Source organism: Phyllostomus discolor, chromosome 2 (genome assembly GCF_004126475.2).
Source record: "Phyllostomus discolor isolate MPI-MPIP mPhyDis1 chromosome 2, mPhyDis1.pri.v3, whole genome shotgun sequence".
NCBI classification, from domain to species: Eukaryota; Metazoa; Chordata; class Mammalia; order Chiroptera; family Phyllostomidae; genus Phyllostomus; species Phyllostomus discolor.
The window spans coordinates 193,764,298-193,782,805 of NC_040904.2; the positions used below are offsets into that span (position 1 = coordinate 193,764,298).

General features: G+C 39.6%; 2 protein-coding genes across 2 annotated transcripts in view; one reads left to right on the top strand and one right to left on the bottom strand.

Moving 5' to 3' along the window:
- The window catches only part of RIMKLB (ribosomal modification protein rimK like family member B), a 127,823-nt gene that overhangs the window by 104,236 nt on the left and 5,079 nt on the right, over nucleotides 1-18,508 (bottom strand). The gene's annotated exons all lie outside the window — the stretch shown is intronic.
- Nucleotides 918-10,275, top strand: AICDA (activation induced cytidine deaminase). Its single transcript, XM_028533059.2, has 5 exons — nucleotides 918-1,000; nucleotides 5,613-5,760; nucleotides 7,540-7,810; nucleotides 8,181-8,296; nucleotides 8,713-10,275. Exons 1-5 carry the CDS (start codon nucleotides 993-995, stop codon nucleotides 8,764-8,766), a joined length of 597 nt encoding a protein of 198 aa, XP_028388860.1. The 5' UTR covers nucleotides 918-992; the 3' UTR covers nucleotides 8,767-10,275.

The window sequence follows — 18,508 nt, forward strand, 5'->3', positions numbered from 1 at the left end:
GAAGAATGACATTGCCATTGAGGGAGAGAAGATGGCAAGAGGAGCAGGTTATGTGTTGGGAGAGAGGACAGTGGACACAATTCTATCATGTAGTAGGTATTACGTTTCTGTTGAATGAGTAAATAAAATGCATATGGACTGAAGTAGGAGGGCAAAGCAAAATCTATAACAGACCACTTTGAATAAGGGCAAGAACTTAAGGCCTTGTATTTGAAAAGCCCAACCCATTTTCCAAGTTCAATGGAGTCATTTAGATCCTGATTCTGCCTGATGCTGTAAACTTTTTATTGTTTGGGATGCTGCTGCTTCCGGCTTCAAATTAATATGTGGCTTTCATGAAAAGATGGTTTATGCAAAAATTACTCTTAGTCATCCAGTCTCCTGGCAATTCTTATAATATAATCAGAAAAAAAATTAGTGGTTTGGGAGGCAAAATTTCTATGTCCTAAGTCCTATGTAACTGACTGAGTTTACTTGCTCAGTCACAAAGTAGGAACTGTTAGCATTGGTCTCCATTGGGATTCAGAGATACTGTCTAATTAAATGAGGAAATAGATGTTTTCAGCTCACAGAACACAAGATGCTATTTAAATGAGCATTATTATTATTATGCTTTTAAAATTACCATAATTACAATTTACAAAGGGTCTATGCTACTGTCTCCTGATCTGTGTTACCTGTGGAGCATGGACTGAAGTTTTAGAGAGGCAGCCTGAAAGGAACCTATACGTTAAGCAGAGTGGCCTTTAAATCGCTTTGCCCATGTGACTGCCTATGACAACCCACCCATCTTCACTGAGCCCCAACAAGAGGAAGGCCTTTGGGGGACCAGGTGGTGATGATGCTGTGGGGGGGAGGAGCCCAAAAGGGTGAGCTCAAATTTAAATGTACTGGGCCAATGCATTGTCAGTCAGTGCAGCAGCTGTGCTTGAGGCAAGCTTTCCCTGGCCTAAGACTTTTGGGGAGCCAAGAAAGACACTCTGGACTCCACTATGGACAGGTAAAAAGACCATCTCCTGATGGGTGGCTGCTTTGGCTTTGCTCTCCCAGCACATCTGAGCAATGAGATTGGTATCTGTCCCTTTCTCTCCTATCACTATCTGATTCACAAGATCTGCTTGGTCAATATGCAGATTTGTGTCTCTGGATCTGTCTCATCCTCTGTTCAGATCTTACATGTTGTCTGCCTAACTTTCTCTCTTTCGTATCTGAAAGAACTTTTATGACATGTATTGACCTGTCCTGAGATTTCCACTGCAGTTAGAACTAGTTTGTGGTAATAATATCAACACAGCAAATGTTCAGAGACTCAAATCATGAAAAAAAAAAAAAAGCAATACTTATACTAAAAACAGTAGTGGTCATTGTAATAATAATTTTGTAAATATTCAACTATAAAAACCACTTGAAGGTAAACTTTCCTAGGGAGACTCTACTGAATAATTTAGTTACATAGGGAGGAAATTATTTTTTTAAGTGCCAATGTTCAAACTTAATAGATTGAACAGCCCTGGCGGGTGTGGCTCAGTGGAGTGAGCACCAGCCTGCAAACTAAACTTAATAGCTTGAAAATCACTATGACTGTGTCTATTATAAGGAGAAAAATTCAGTCAAGCAAATTATTTAATGTTATATGTCCAATGGTGAGGCAGCTCATGGTATTTTTACTACTTAGTCTTTTAATTTCTTTAGACATGGCTGAACTTCTTAAATGTGTATTCTGCAAGATTTTTAACAATGTCTTCACATGCAGTTTATGTCAGTTGAGTTACTATCACAGACTATTCTTACTTTTATTTATTCCTCCACATGCATGAGAATAATCTCAATTTACTTCTTTCGCAAAGAATTTACACAACAGAATTAAGGTTTTTAATGGCAGAGTAAGTGTTCTTCAGAAAAATTTCTTGAGGGAAAAAATGTTGAATGTCTGCTCAGTTTCAATGAAGTTTTGAAAACTAATCTGAGGTATGTCAGAGGTAAAGGGCTCAGTGGAGATATTTGTGTATAATGAAATGCAAAACAGGGGTAAAATCAGTAGCTGAAATTCAGAGAAAGACAAGTACGAAAGGAGGGAAGATGTGATTCAACAGGAGGGAGAGGGAAACACACAATTATCGTTCAGGAAAGGAGTACCTGCCGAGCACAGTAGTGATGGATGGCACAGTGCAGGAGAGGGGGACTCAGGCATGATCATGTTTTACCCAGTTGTCTCTGGTTTGCGTTGCTGGGGATGCAGCCAGTGTTCTGCCTCGCGGAGCACAGCTGTTCAAGCAGCTGTCAACCTGTAGGCCTAAAAACGGCCTCTGCAAAGTCCTTTGCACTCAGAAGAGAAACCAAGAGAAGAACAGGGTGCTGGAAACAGGCTCCTTGCTACAGCTGAAGGGAGCTAGCTGATGGATCAGGAAAGCGAACTAACAGGTCACAGTCATGCGATTCGCTTCATTGTGACAGGAAACTTCTGGCAGAGACAGTGAATGACTGCATTTTCATGTGGAGTGGGAAGTAAAAGTCCATCTGAATTCCTTTACCTACTTCATGTCATTTTCCATAACTTTCAGAACACTTGGTCCTCGTCAGGGTAGCAGGTCTGGTCCCTGCCACTCTGCCTTCAGTGCATGATCTGGTTGCCACTACCTACCCCCATCCCGGCCTTCTCATCCATACAGCCCAGAAGGGTGGGTTAAATATAAAAGGAATTTATTGGTATGGGAGGATTCTTACTCTATTTTAAACTGACTGGGCCCCAAAGAGAGAATTTTTTTTTCCTTTCAGTATTTATTAAGCACTCTTCTTCAGTACGTGTTAAGCATTTATTATGTATTCAACTTATCTATGCTATGGGTTATTATATGCTAAGTGTGTAACAATAGTAATGATGATAGTGATAGCACCATGGTGATTACCATAATGAGTTACTTTTATTTTAAAATAAAGCCAGTTACTATCAGATTTTTGTTAGCATTCATTTTAGATTCCTGCCAAATGTGCATTTCTAATTCTAAAATAATATAATTGACTAAGTTTCTATTGTTTGGCATGCATAATGTGTATATTGATGATAAATTTAGTTCTCTGCCTCAGGTTTTAAAGTTATTCCGATAAGATCCACATATGTGAATTGAGACATTGAAATTGTGACAGCTATAAAAAAGCTCTTGTCCTTGTTTACCTACTTAATAAGGTTGACATGTGGATACTTCACTTTTAAGTCCAGGGTCTATCTCGTGTATCACATTATTAAAATAATTATTCTCAACATCTGCCCACACACAGACTGGTAAATGACAGTTGGCAGAAGCTTTATTCACACTAGCCCCAAAGTAGAAACAATCCGAAAGCCCATGAGCAAGTTCAGGAACCAACATAACGTGCTGCATCCCTGTGATGGAAACCCGTACTGTCCAGCGGAGGGAACAAACCACCCACCCACGCAACGTCAGAAATGAACCCCAAAGCCATTGTACTAAGTGAAAGAAGTCAGACACAAAGGGAGAGATCACGTACGAAGTATATGAAGTTCTGGAAAACAAAATGTAATTTATAGTAAGAGAAAGCAGATTAGTGGTTGCCTGGGGGGAAAGGGAGGAAGTGGCTGAAAAGGTGGATGAAGAAACTGGGGGCAGTGTGCCCTGGCACCGTTCTGTACCTTGACTCTGGTAGCAGTTTGGGGTATTTACATCTGCCAGTATTCATAGAATTGCACATTTCAAATGAGCGAAGTATGTAAATTATACATTAGTGTAAAAAAAAAAAAGTGAAAAAAGTTTCAATTCTCTCGCCAGCAAACGGTATTCAAATCCTTGACCAAGTGTTTATTTTTACAAATTCTTTGCACTTCTGTCCAGTGCCATTAGGTGGCAGCATTGTTTCCACAAATTGGGTAAATACATTTCTGGAAAAGACAGACAAAAACTAGAGGCTGTTAGTGCTTTGGGATTGACCACACTGTATAGCTTGTGTTACGTTCACAACTGCAAAGGAACTTGAGTTAGCAGAGAGTATGTCCACAAATTCAATTTAGTGCTTACAATATGCAAGACGCTGTTCTAGGAGCTAGGAAACACAGAGGGGAAGGACCAGTTCCTCTGTGTGAATGTAGAATAATATTTAGATTACATTGCCAAGTGAAAAGAGCAGCAGAATACAAAAGTATAGAAATGAGCATAATCAAAATCATGTAAATATATGCTTGTAAAAGACAGAAGGAAAAGCATAATAGTAATTAGACACTATGTCTAATTATCATTAGACACTGACTGATATTCCAATTTTAAAATCCTTTAATATTTTAAATTTTATAACTCTCTACTTTTTTGTACTACTAAAGTTGACAACAGTCAAGGATTGCTTTTATACTTTTAGCAATATATATTATTCATAAAGTGATTCTTTCAAAATGCAAAGCCTATTTGGGGAGACAGATACCAGCAATCAGTTGATAACAAAGGAGGAATTCTTTGATAGAGATAAGCTGGAGAACAATAGGAAACTACCGAATGGGTTTTTTTGTTGCTATCAGTCGATTTTTGCCTAGTAATTTTGGGATAGTGGTGGTGAGAAAGGTCTTTCTAGAACAGTGGAAACTGTCATTGTGATCAGGCTTTGAGGAATGTGTGGGTTTTGCCCAATAGAAAAAGCTCTTAGTCAGAGGAAGCTCCAGCAGCAAGATGTCTAGACAGAAAGAGGAAAGGAGACTAGTGCCAGGGGACCCAGCTGCAAGAGGGGGCCTGAAGTGGTGGTAAAGCGGGGAAAGTACCAGGAAAGGAAGCGAAAACTGTAGATTGATGTCCAATGTAAAAACTGGCCTAAATAACACATTAAAGAGTTTGGAGTTTATCCTGTGAGCCAAACAGACTCCTTAGGGGTTTTTCAGCGTGGAATGACATGGCCACACCTCGGTTTTGGTGAGATCGCTCTGGTGTGGCATGGAAAATGTTATTTTGGAGGGACTTGGAGGCAGAGAGACCAGTTAAGAGGCCAGGACAACAGGTACAAGTGAAAGAAGACAAGAGGTTGGACTGAAGTAGAGAATAGAGAGAATACAGCAGGTCCAAATTCAAGAAATATCTGGAGGCTTGAATGAATAATTTTTGATCATTAATTAAATATGAGAAGGGATGAGCAAGAAGAATCAGAGGATTCCCAGCTTTTAGCCTGGTTACCTGAGATGGAACATTCAGGAGGAGAAGCAGGACAGTCAGGGCAGAGGGCAGTTCAGGAATACTGTTCTGACCACACTGACTTTGTAGTACAGATTGAGCGTTGAGGTAGAGATTGCAAGGGAAACCTGAAAACACAATCATGGGACTGAGGAACAAGTCTGCCATTCCAAGTTATTGTCACCTAGAAGAGAACTTTGGGAGGGGACTGTCCTGTGAGCTTGTATAGCTTTGGGTTCCTGCTGTCTTTCCATTGGTCTTACATATAAGCACGAAAAGTTTATAATGGATTCCAAGCACAGTAGGTCTCAGACTTCTGGCAAAAGAAGCAAGGGCATCTTGTCTGGTTTGGCCCAAGTGACTGCAGATTTAAAAACAGCCATAGGAAAGCCATGAGTGACCAGAGAATGAGTGGTAACCCTGCACTTTCCTTCCTCCTTTCACCCACAGCCTCCTGATGAAGCAGAGGAAGTTTCTTTACCATTTCAAAAACGTCCGTTGGGCTAAGGGTCGCCACGAGACCTACTTGTGCTATGTGGTGAAGCGGCGAGACAGTGCCACCTCCTTTTCATTGGACTTTGGTCACCTTCGAAATAAGGTATCAATTAATATTTGCTTCCAGGCAATTAAAAGTTATCCTGTGGGCACTTTTAGAGCCACCTACCTGCTGATAGTACTACTTTTAGAATGCTTCTAAAAGTATTGCTTCTGTCCCCACCAGATTCCTATAATGTTTTGTTTTCTTTTTACATATCCATGCAACCATAATAGATATAATATGCCCCAAACAATGGCATTTAATGTCCTCTCCATCACGCCGGGCACATTATCCTCCCCTTTCTCTAGCATCCAAATTGCCTTTGAGATTAAGGGAAAAAATCAAAGGTAAGAGCCTTTTGATTTGGGGAGATATTATCAATTCATTCAAGCTAAATTTTAAATGTGAAAAACAGCCCTGACTGGTGTGGCTCAGTGGACTGGGTGTTGTCCTGCAAATCAAAAGGTAACTGGCTCGATTCCCAGTCAGGGCCCACACCTGGGTTGTGGGCCAGGTCCCTGGGTAGAGGTATATAGGGGCATGCAAGAGGCAACTGATAGGTGTTTCTCTCTCTCCTTCTTTCTCCCTGCCTCCCCCCTCTCTAAAAATAAAGAAATAAAATCCTCTTTTTCAATGCGAAAAACAAATTGTGTCTTTAGAATTTTTGAAAATTAAGGAAGAAACTTTTAGGAAAAATTAATGATGGCCAGTTCTGTTTTCCAAATGATTTCTATTCCCTCCTGCTCACATAGAGCATAGGCCAGTGAATACATTCAGCATGGCAAGCCCCAGAAAACTCAGGGAAGCCTCTATTGGTTCATTAATTAAATCAATCTCTCAACATCTAGAAGATCAGAGGATTACATTTCCAAAAAACTTTTTCACCAAAATCCAGATGGGTTTACATAATCTGCCAATGAATATTTCCTCTCTCACAACATGCAGAGACATCTGGTCTTGGTGGCATCCCAGGGAAGAACCCGTGGGTGGAATGACATCAGCTGGCTCGTTATTTAGTGCTTGTTTACTGTCCAGTTCTCTTTGCCTTCTTTGTGTTACGTCAGTTTTGTCACTGCAATTATCTTACATTCTAATCTCTTTCCTATTTGGTACCAACCCTTTACTACCCTCCCATGTGATCCTCATAACACCATCCCAGCCCATTTTACTGATAAGATTAGAAGATCCAAGAGTTGGGTAACCTGTTTAAGTCACATGAAGGGTGATGGAACCACAGTTTTCAAATTCTGGGTCTTGTCTGCAATCCTAAGTGGACTTGCTATATCTCACTATTGTGGTTATTATTACAGTCACAGGAATCATATGGTGAGCAAACACAATATTTAAAACACATTATTTAATTGCTTTTACAACACTGGGCTGCCTCGCCATAATCTATTTTACCTTTTCCAGCCCTCCCAACCATAAACTTTCCACCTAGTGGTACTGTGTATTCCCAAAATGTTAAATCACCAGGCACTTCCAAGCCACTTTCCTCCTCCTCAAAGGCACAAAAACTGTGATAACTTCACAAACACATATTAAATCTCTACTAAGATAGTGTCATGCTACTCGATCCCAACTCAACTCATTCAGTCCTCCTCACCCCACAGAAAGCCCACAGCCTTTCTCCACTCTGCAAGGCCAAGGGTGCAAAGGGTTTGGGCTCATCGCTGGGCCTTTTGGGGCAGTTGCTTAACCTTTCAGTAACCTAAGCACAGAACTGTAGCTGCCCCCGAAAAGATCACTGTGGGTGGGAGATGAACTAATGACTGCAAAGTGACGGGCACCATAGAACAGGCCAGTAAACGTGAGCCGGGTCCTCTGCTCTCTCTCCAGTCGGGTTGCCACGTGGAATTGCTCTTCCTGCGCTACATCTCCGACTGGGACCTGGACCCCGGCCGTTGCTACCGGGTCACCTGGTTCACCTCGTGGAGTCCCTGCTACGACTGCGCCCGGCACGTGGCTGACTTTCTGAGAGGGAACCCCAACCTCAGTCTGAGAATCTTCACCGCGCGCCTCTACTTCTGCGAGGACCGCAAGGCTGAGCCCGAGGGTCTGCGGCGGCTGCACCGCGCAGGCGTTCAAATCGCCATCATGACCTTCAAAGGTAGGAGGGAGACCTTGCTTACTGTTCCAGCTCAGGGAAGCAGCTGTCATTCACGACTGCAGTTCAGATGGAGAAGATTCAGGGGGGACATACAAGGAGCAAAGTTGTACCAGGATTCTAGTTCACCGTTGGAGCCAAAACTTATCAGCTAGAGGAGCATTTGAGATCCTGCTTCCTGGCGGTTGTCAGTTTTGGCTTAAATAAACTCATAAAAATTAAAAAAAAAAATCACCTAGAACTGGAAGAACAGAACTCATGACTTGGACACAGGCTTTGAGGGAAATGAGAATTTAAAAGGGACTGGGGATTCTTCTTTCCTCTTGATTTGAAATTTGAGCTATATTCTGTTGCCTCCCTCCCCTTTTAAAAGATTATTTTTATTGCTGGAATACTTTCGTGGAAAATCGTGAAAAAACTTTCAGAGCCTGGGAGGGGCTGCATGAAAACTCAGTTCGTCTATCCAGACAGCTCCGACGCATCCTTTTGGTAAGGGGCTCCTTTGCTTCTCATTTTCTTTCTCTGAGTCATCTTCTCCTGGAGCTACTTACACTTCTTACGTTTTCATGTACGCGTGTGGGCCTTCATGTGTGTGTTTGTCCATTTATCACAAACTCTCATTATTTCTCGTCCTATGAAAACCTTATTTTCTCTTTATCATTTGTGTTGTCATTTCTCCTACAACTGAACCCCCTCCTTTATTGTTTCACAGTCCAGAACCCTCTACTAAGACCCCTTTCTCTCCCCTCTCTTCCCTCACTCACATGTCTGATCTGTTAGACTCTCCTCGGGATTTATTTCCTTCCTCTACACTTCCTATCTCCTCTTCCTCCTCCCGCCCAATTTACTGTCTTCCAAAATGTTACAAAGTCATCCACTGAGTTTATTTCTCTCCTTCTCTACAGCCCCTATATGAAGTGGATGATTTACGAGATGCATTTCATACTTTGGGACTTTGATACCAACCTCCAAGAATGTCACATACAATGAAATATCTCTGAAGATAGTGTGTAAAAGAACCATCCTTCAAGAATTCTGTTTTTCTTCAACTCTCAATATCTTAGAGTTTGGAGAAATAATATTCATATTTATATGACTTTTAAAATGTATCTCAAAAATGGAGAAGGAATACAGGCCCAGGAGATAAATGCTGCAGCTAGTGCACTTTTTAATGCAACGGCGCCCCCTATTGGGGGATGACAGAACTGCAGAGTCTGGGAGCGCCTAAAGTGTTAACGTTCTTCTACAACTGTTTAGGCAGGGAAGTGGAAGATAAATCCTTACGAGCATGGTGAAAGGATAAAGTGTTTTCGTAGTCATCAAATGTTTTTTATTTGATTCATTCTGAGTTTTCAATAGCAGTGATAGATTTTTACACTCCTTTCCTTTAAGGTTCACTTTCAAATGAACCAGAAGTGAACAAATTTCCATCAGGTCATGTGTAGAATCTCTTAATGAGAAACTCAGGGTGCTCGTAACTGGGAGACATCTCTTCAAAGCATTGGTATCCAAGCATGTGCTGTATGTTTTAATTATTTGAGACATGTTTTTATGTTTGTACATAAGAGGATTGGGGGGGAGGTATGGAATGTGCCTTGTCGCCTTCAGACTATTTGATAATAAAGGGCCTTACAATGAAGATGAGGACTGTGAAAATGATGCCCAAAATGCATGGATGCTTCTAGTGACAAATCTGGAAAACACATCTTTTTAAAGTAGTCCATAGTTTAGAAAACATACCCAAAACTTCACACGTGATAGTTAATGAATGCTTGGAAGGGAGTGGCTTGAATATTGAGAAAAGAAAAATCTATTTTTTGCAATGGGTCCTTTAACCTCAGCAATGTCAACCAAACCATGGTTTTCTATTTTTTTTGTACATATGTGATGTCTCTCTCAAAGAAATGTTCACTATATGAGAGAATGTAACAGAACAGAATAGTGTTTGGGAGGACAGAGAACATTAAATGCACAACTGTATTGTTTTATTCTTGTTATACATAAGTTTGTGAAAGAGTTAAATATTAAAAATCCTTATTTCATGTATCCATTCATATTTTATATTATACTATATAGTATCTAATATTTTAGTTATAATTTTCTTTTCAGATATACTGAAATGGATTCTTTAATGTCTCATCGATTTATGCTTTTAGAAATAATTCTAATAACAAAGTACATAATTGTAACATAGTGTAACATGTCATAATATTGCTATAAAACCATTCTTTTGATTTTTAGTAAATTTTTCCTACAGCATTTTGATTCTGGCTCATTTCAATCAACTGAATAAATGATAAGTAATTTTGGAAGTTTTAGAGATAAAATGCTGAATAAAATAATTCTAAAAATGATTTCTTTATAAAGTTAAGTTAAAAAGTCAGTGTGATGAAATAGACTTGAGAGTCCATAAATTATCCCATTCATCTGTGTTCAACTGACTTCTGACCAGGGTGCCAGGACCATTTAATGGGAGAAAGAATAGTCTTAACAAATGGTGCTGGGACAACTGGACATCCATATGCAAAAGAATGAATTTGGGCCTCTACCACATACCATATATAAATATTAACTCAAAACATACCAAATATCAAAATGTCAGAATTAAAATGATAAAAGCCTTAGAAGGAAATGTAGTGGCTTTGGAATGATAACAGTCTTAAATGACCCCAAAAGCACAGGCAACAAGACAAATCAAACTTCATCAAAAACTCTTGTACATCTAAGGGCAGTAGTAAGGAAGCAAAAAGACAACTCAGAGAATGGGTTACAATATTTACAAATAACATATCTGATAGAAGCCTAGTATCCAGAATGTATAAACAGCTCTTACATCTCTTAACAAAGGACAACCTCATTTAAGAATGGCCAAAAGACTTGAATAGACATTTCTCCAAGGAAGATTTGCCAATGGCTAATAAGCCCATAAAAGGATGCCCAAACTCCTTAGTCATTAGGATAATGCAAATCAAACCACAATAAGATACCTCTCAAACCTACTAGGATGGCTATAAATAAACAAAAAATCAATAATAACAATTGTTGGTGAGAATGTGGAAAAATTGGAACTTTCATATACTGGCTGGTAAAAACAAAATTATGTAATCATTATGAAAAATAATTTGATCATTCCTCAAAAGTTAAACAGAAATACTGTATGGCCCAGCAATTCCACTTCTAGGTATATATTCAAGAGGATTAAAGACATATGTCCCAACAAAAACTTGTACATGAATAGTCATAGCAGTATCATTCATAACAGCAAAAAAGTGGAAACACCCAAATGTCCATCAACTAATGAATGCATAAAACAAATGTATAATGGTATTTTATTCAGTCATGGAAAGGAATGAAGTGCTGATACATGCTACATGTATAAACTTGAAATCAGTGTGCTAAGGGAAGGAAGCCAGAAAACAATGCCACATATGTGATTCCATTTATGTAAAATGTCCAAATAGGTAAACCCATAGAAAGAGAGATTAGTGATTGCCAGGGCTAGTGTGAGAAGGGATGGAGTAAATACTTAATGAGTGTGGGGTTTCCTTCTGGGATGATAAAAGTGGTCATGGATTCAATAGTAGTAACTATACTGAAAAAAAAACCCCACTGAATTGTGTACTTTAGAAAAAATTTTATCTCAATTTTTTAAAAAGCCATTATGAGCCCAGTGGATTGAGTGCAGCTCAGTGGACTGAGTGCCAGCCAGCAAACTGAAAGGTTGCTGATTTGATTCCCAGTCAGGGCACATGCCTGGGTTGTGGGCCAGGTCCCTAGTTGGAGGTACAGTGTTTCTTTCACACATCAGTGTCTCTCTCTTTCTCCTTCTCCCTACTTTCCCCCCCCCTCTCTAAAAATGAATAAATAAAATCTGTTTAAAAATAATGCTAAAAATGGGTATGGTAAAATATTAACTTTTCATATACAGATGGTCCCCAAGTTACAATGGTTTGACTTGTGATTTTTTGACTTTGTGATGGTGCAAAAGTGATACACTTTCAGTAGAAACCATCATTAAATGCTGAACTTTCTTCTTTTTCCAGGGTAGCGATGTGCATTATAATACTCATGATGCTGGGTAGCTCTGTTAGCCACTTACTTAAGATAATAGAATTTAATATCTAAAATGGACTGGGAATTCAGGATAGTAATGTAATTGCTCATGCATCAGAAATTCCAGACCAGAACAAGGAACCTGAGTACTACATAGTTCCAGGTTTATTCTGTTAGAGGAAGAATGGACCCATGGGCTCTTTTATAAGGTTGATTTGCCAACAATGAAACTTTAGCTACCAGGTTTGGAGAGATGAAATTTGGTACCCCTTACCATGTTGCAGCTAACTTGTTGATTGGATTCAACTCATTGCCTCACTGACTGACCTGGCTGTGGACTCTCTCTGTAGTCTTGACTAGAACACAGTGGTCGTTCTGAAGTCTAGACGTTGAACAGCAATGCAATTACAATGCAGTTTGAGAAGTTGCTATATGACTCAATAACAAATAAGTGTTAATAGTAATGCTTTGGATTTCTAGAAGGAATAAATTACTGTGAGTTAAATAAATCAAGAAAGTATTGATAGAGGAGGTTGAAATTTACCTGGACAAAATGTTAAAGAAATACACTAATTTGCTTCCAATATTCCTGTGGGTAGAGTGATAAATGGCTCAATTGTGACCTTTATGAAAAAGTAAAAGTATTTTCAAGATTGATGATACCACTGTGATTAAATAGTAATCCCATATAGTTCTGGTGGGAGAGTTAAATATTATGGTATTTTAAATATAGATAATCTTTAACCCAACATTTAGGAATCTAATCTGAAGAAATAGCTCCTATATATGTACACAAGTTTACACATACAAGAATATTCATCCTAACATTACAGTAGGGAGAAACTGAAAGTCAGCAGTGGAATGGTTAACATTAGAATAGTAAAACTCAGTAAGTGTATACAGGAACTTAAAGAGGAATGATGTAAAGTTATATATATGAATATACAGAGACACATAGAAAATTTTCCAAAACATATTTCTAAGAGAATACAATTGTTTTAAAACTTTGTATAGCTTGATCTCATTTATGCTTTAATGTATACGCATGCGTGTCTGTAGATAGATCTTTTAAAACATAAACATTCATATACATGTATGCTTAGCAAAAGAGCTAAAGGGATAAAATTCAAATTACTAGCAGTTGTTATCTCCAGAGAGAGAAATTGAATAGAAGGAAAGTAAAGAAAAGGGAACTTTCATTGTTGGCTTCATAACACCACTTTTAAAAAGTATAACTTGTAAATTTTAATAATTAAAGAAAACATCATTTAAAACATAGAACTTAATAGGAATTCATTATTTTACATTCTCCAGAGTTTATCAGCATATAGAACATTCCACAGCTTCAGGAGTTGAGAAAATTTAAGTTAAATAAGTCTAGCAAACGGGATGGCACGGGTCTTTCTGAGGGCCTAAAATCTTCCTTCCTATGACCAATGATTCATGAAACACTGTAAGGGTTGGGCAGTCTGCAGGGAAAAGAGTCTATCAGTCAGGGTTCCACCTGAGAAAGAAAAACTAGGAAGAGGTATATTTGAAGGAACTGGCTTACTTGATTGCAGGAGCTACTAGCAAAGCAAGTCCAGTTCTGCAGTGCAGGTGTTGGGAAGAGCAGGCTGGACCTCTAGGGCAGGAGTCCTCAGGTGAAGCTTCTCTGTGGAGAACAGCCTCAGTCTGTTCTAAAGCCTTTAAACTACCGTATTTTTCAGACTGTAAGGCACACCACACCATAAAGCTTCAAGTCGGTAATAATGGTTGTTAATGCTGTTGAGTTATGTTTACATTTACATTAGAAATGTTACGTTGTTTATGTTATTAAATATTTTACCACATTTTTTTGCTTCAAAATTTTTTTCCTATTTTCTGCCTCCAAAACCTAGGTGCGTCTTATGGTCTGAAAATACAGTGATTGAAGAATCAGTCCCACCCACATTATGTAGAATACTTACACTTAATTGGACTTTAGACAGAATTACAAAATACCTCAGAGCAACACCTAGATTAACCAATTGGTTAAATAACTAGGGCCTATCCAAGGTGACACAGAAAATACCGATCAAAGAAAGTTAACATTTATGAGTGCATACTGTATGTTTGTGCTGGTTACTTTATATACTTTACCTCACCCAGCCTGCACAATTTAACCCCAAGGTGGATTGAAACTTCTGTACCTCTGACTCTGGAATCTGTAATTGTCTTAGTGTAGCTCATTGAGTTGCAGATAACAGACCAACTCTACTTACTCATAAAGAGAGGATTTATTTTACGGCCATATTGACTAGCTACTTTTTCCATTTCCTTTTTGGGGTTCACATGGCCTCTGTCTCTCTTAGTGTCTCCTTTTTTCCCTAGGTGTTCCCTCTGCTCATCTCCTGTCTTAGCTCACTGACTCTGCTTACTCAAATTTCTATTCCAATGTACCTTAACTTGCATACAGTAATCTATCAGAGCCCTAGCTGATGTGGCTCAGTGATTGAGAGCTGACCTGCAAACCAAAAGGTCCCCGGTTTGATTCTTCATCAGGGCACACGTGTGGGTTATGGAGCAGGTCCCTCGCCCTCTCTCCGTCCCTTCCTCTCTCTCTAAAAATAAGTAAATAAGATTTTATTTAAAAAAAAACTCATAATGGATGCTCCTATTGCCTCTTTTTTATTCTTTTATTTAAATTTTTTTATTTTATTAATTTTAGAGAGAGAGAAAGGAGGAGAGAGAGAGAAACATCAATTTGTTATTCTACTTACTCATATTTATGCATTCATTGGTTGATTCTTGTATGTGCCCTGACCAGGGATCAAACACACAGCCTTGGCCTATCAGTACAAGGCTCTAACCAACTGAGCTACCTGGCCAGGGCTCTATTTTTTATTCTTGATCCTTATGGATAATTAGCATTTTTTTCAAATTCCCCAAAGAAGAACAATTTAATTGACCCAACTAATCTTTTGGGCCACTCAAAATATATTACTACCAAGGTGGTATCAAAAGAAATTGGTAGAGATGAGAGGCATGAAATAGAGGCTTAATTTGATGTGGTCAATGACTAGATGTGAAGGTTGCAAAGGGAAAGTGAATGAAAAACAAACTGCTGGCTTCTACACTGACTAGAGCTTTGCTCCTTGATAATAGTTGTACTTGAGAGAAATTATTACATCTGAGGCCCCCAGCTCTTATCCAATGGCCTCATACCCTTTCTCAACTGGCTGTCTCTCCTCTCCTCGGTCCCATAGCCAATGTGACTTGAACACAGGTCCCTAACAGCACTTAAAGTCTAAACTGAAGCCCAAACATGAACGTGTATTTCTCACCATTGCCCGAGGACCCCTTTGGCTTATTTCTGTCCTGTCCGCCCTCTAAACTTTAGTCTCATTGAACTACTGCATCTAGTCAGTCTGTATGTCTAGCCCTGAAATTTGCTTCTTGGTTTTCCTCTACTTAGGCTGAGCTGAGCCCTTCAGTTTCTGGTAAAATCTGTTGATTTTAGTAAGAACAGACCTCTGTGTCAAAACTCTGTGGATTCTAATTCCTTGTGTGTGTGTGTGTGTGTGTGTGTGTGTGTGTGTGACTATGATGGGTCAGGCTACCTACATCTCCCTAAAGCAGAGGGAGAGGAGCCATTTATGTCTGCATCACATAACTTTGGAGCACCTCCTCTTTTGTGGAGCAGTGTGGTAGGTGCTGGTCCTGCAAAGTTAATGAAAAACACTCTTTCCCCTTCAAAAGTTCCTAGAAGAGGGAGAGACCAATAATCAACAATGACAGAATTTGACACAAGTATGCAGACATACACATGGAACAGGTCATTTTAATTAGCTTCAAGGTTCAAAAAGGCTTTCTAGAGCAGGATGCCCATGAGCTTAATTGTTTTAAGTTTTAAATAACTTTTTAATTAAACCGCTATGACATAGAGAAAAGTGCATAAATCATCTTACAGCTTGAGAATTTTTGTAAGTACGTGATAAACACTAAGATCAAAAAATTACTAGCATTCCAAATACTCTTTCTCTTGCCTCCTCCCAGTCCTCTTGCTTAACGTAAAAGAAGTTAGTAGTAAAACGTGATAAGGAAATAAAACACACATACACACACAAAGTGGTGAGGATACACTTGGCAGAGAGGGCGTCATGTCTGAAGACTGAGAGATCTGAAATAGTGCAGAAGATTTCAGGAGGAACAGCTCACTGTGGTGGGAGAAGAGGGCCTCCGGAGATCAAGCTGACCTCCTGCAGCAGCAGACGCCTGATCACGGAAACCCTGTATTAAGTGGTGGAGTTTAATGTTTAAACTGAAGGCAGTAGGGAATATCTGAAAAGATTTTTTTTTAAAGGGTGATAACTTCATCCAATTTGCCATTTAGAAACTTTCTGGCCACAGTGTGGAGGATGAGGTAGGGAATCAGCTGGAGACTGGAATGTTTCCCACACTAGCACAGTTAGCCCAGGGTAAAGGGGGTGGAGGCTTTAAAGCAGGACTGGAGTCACAGATAAGGGAAGGACCTAGTCAATACTAGGGAGTAACATCTGCCTTTGGCTAATAAATTGTGAAAGAGATTGTAGCTGAGGATAACTCCTAGGTTTCCACTTTGAAGAATGACTTGATGGTAATCCCATTACTGAGAGAGAAAATAGAGGAGGAAAAAAAGACAGTAAAGACAATGAGTTAATCCTGGGACGTGTTAAAGGAGGTAAATGGTTGTATAGGGAGTGGGCAAAGTTAGTTTACAGTTGTAATACAAATAAATAATGCAATAATTAATTAATAATGAGAAATTTGTGTACTCACAACTGTAAACCTGTTTTGCCCACCCCTGGGTGAATAGAGGTCTGGGTTGAAAAAAATAGACTTGCTAGTCATCAGCTCCACTTATTACATGAGTCCACACGTGGATATGAGGTCCCAAAGGTGGGGAGTGTGTTGAGGGAGCATGACAGAGAGCTGACAAGCACAGACATGTAAAATGAAGGAAGGGAAAGAACAATCTATCAAAGAAGTCTCAAAAGATACATCAGAGAAAAAAGGGAAGTCAAAGGAGCGGCATAAATGAAGACAGCAAAGTAGGGAGCTTCCAGAAAGGGGGAGCGGTTGGAGGCAGACAAGACAACAAGGGCTTCAGGGGAATAGTGCACACACTGGTTGAAGAACAAATGGGCAGTAAAAAATGGGGACTGGGTAGCAACAATCAGAAATTATTCTTTCCTGAAGTTTGACTGTGTATGAGAGAGAATTAAAGGATTTGTATTGTTTTGGTTTGTCCATTATTGTCTTAGAGCAGGGGTGTCAAACTCATTTTCCCTGGGAGCCATAACAGCCTTGAGGTTGTCTTCAAAGGGCTGAATGTAATTTTAGGACTGTTTAAATGTAAATACTTAACTGTCAAGTGAGAGCTGGGTGCTGCCGCTGGGTACAAAGAAGTTACTGGGCCACATGAAACAAGGTGGAGGACCCAATTTGGCCCATGGGCCTTGTGTTTGCCGCCTGTGTCTTAAAGGATTAGCTGAATGAAATGAGCCTCGATACATATGCTGTTCTGATGGACTAAGTACCTTAAACTGGGCTACAGGTCAAGCTCATCCACAGACCCTTAATTCTACTGAGATTGCTTGTAACCAGGCTATAATTTCTCTTGCTTGGGAGGCCACTATTTGTGGCCTTGCTTGCTGGTTGCATGAAGGGCAGGGCAGCTGCATCTGTTCTGCGGGATCAGGTCAGCTGATGCCAAGGAATTACGCAGTCCATCAGTCAAGGGTGAATTTGCCTGTTCCTACTGAGTGGAGGGGTGGTAAGATACTCATCAAAAGTTAATGGTTACCACAACCCATCACTTCTGAAAAATGTGAGGGTAGATTAGGGACACCAGGCAATTTGATAGACCAGGCTATGGCCTAGTGTCTGAGCTATCCCAGGGCTTCGGAGTTTTTCAAGAGTCTAAACACATGTATGAGACCTAAAAGCAACCAAACACTTCCAAAGTACTCAACTCCCAATTGCTAAATTCCTACAAAATCAAAGTAAATGAATGTTTAATTAAATGTCAACGAAACATAACGTGTCAATTAGCCAGTTGTAATTCAATTTATATACACACTTAATGTGATGTGTATTAGGGTCACTTGTATTGTCTGTATTTAATTTTTTGGTATATTATTATGTTTTGACAACTTAAAAAATCTTTCTAGAAGGAGAGAAGCTGACCCTCCTAGGGCTAGCCAATTCTTAGAGATAGCAAGAACCCAGCTTGCCTTTAATATGCAAACTAACCAGTCCAGGGCCATTCCTCCTCTATTTGACTTGTACACCCTCAGGGAACGATTCCTCTTTTTTTATCATCCCAAATCCAGGTACCTCGACCCTCCCTATCAGTTAGATAGAGCCTAGTGAAATTATTTAAACTAGCTAATCTTAAACTATTTACCCTGCCCTGCCTTGCCTTTCTCCTTGGAAACCACAGTAAAAGCTCTAGCCTAAACCTCTCCCTCCTATCTTCCGCCTCGTGACCAGTCCTCTGTGTGGCCCTGTGTGACTTGCTGTGGCTTCTGTCTCTAGGACCTGTGGGTATAGTAAACTTTTTCTGAGTCTCTGTTTCCTCTTTTGGCTATATTTGACTGGTTATCTTGTCAAATAATATAAAACAGTCCCCAGGGAAGAAATGCC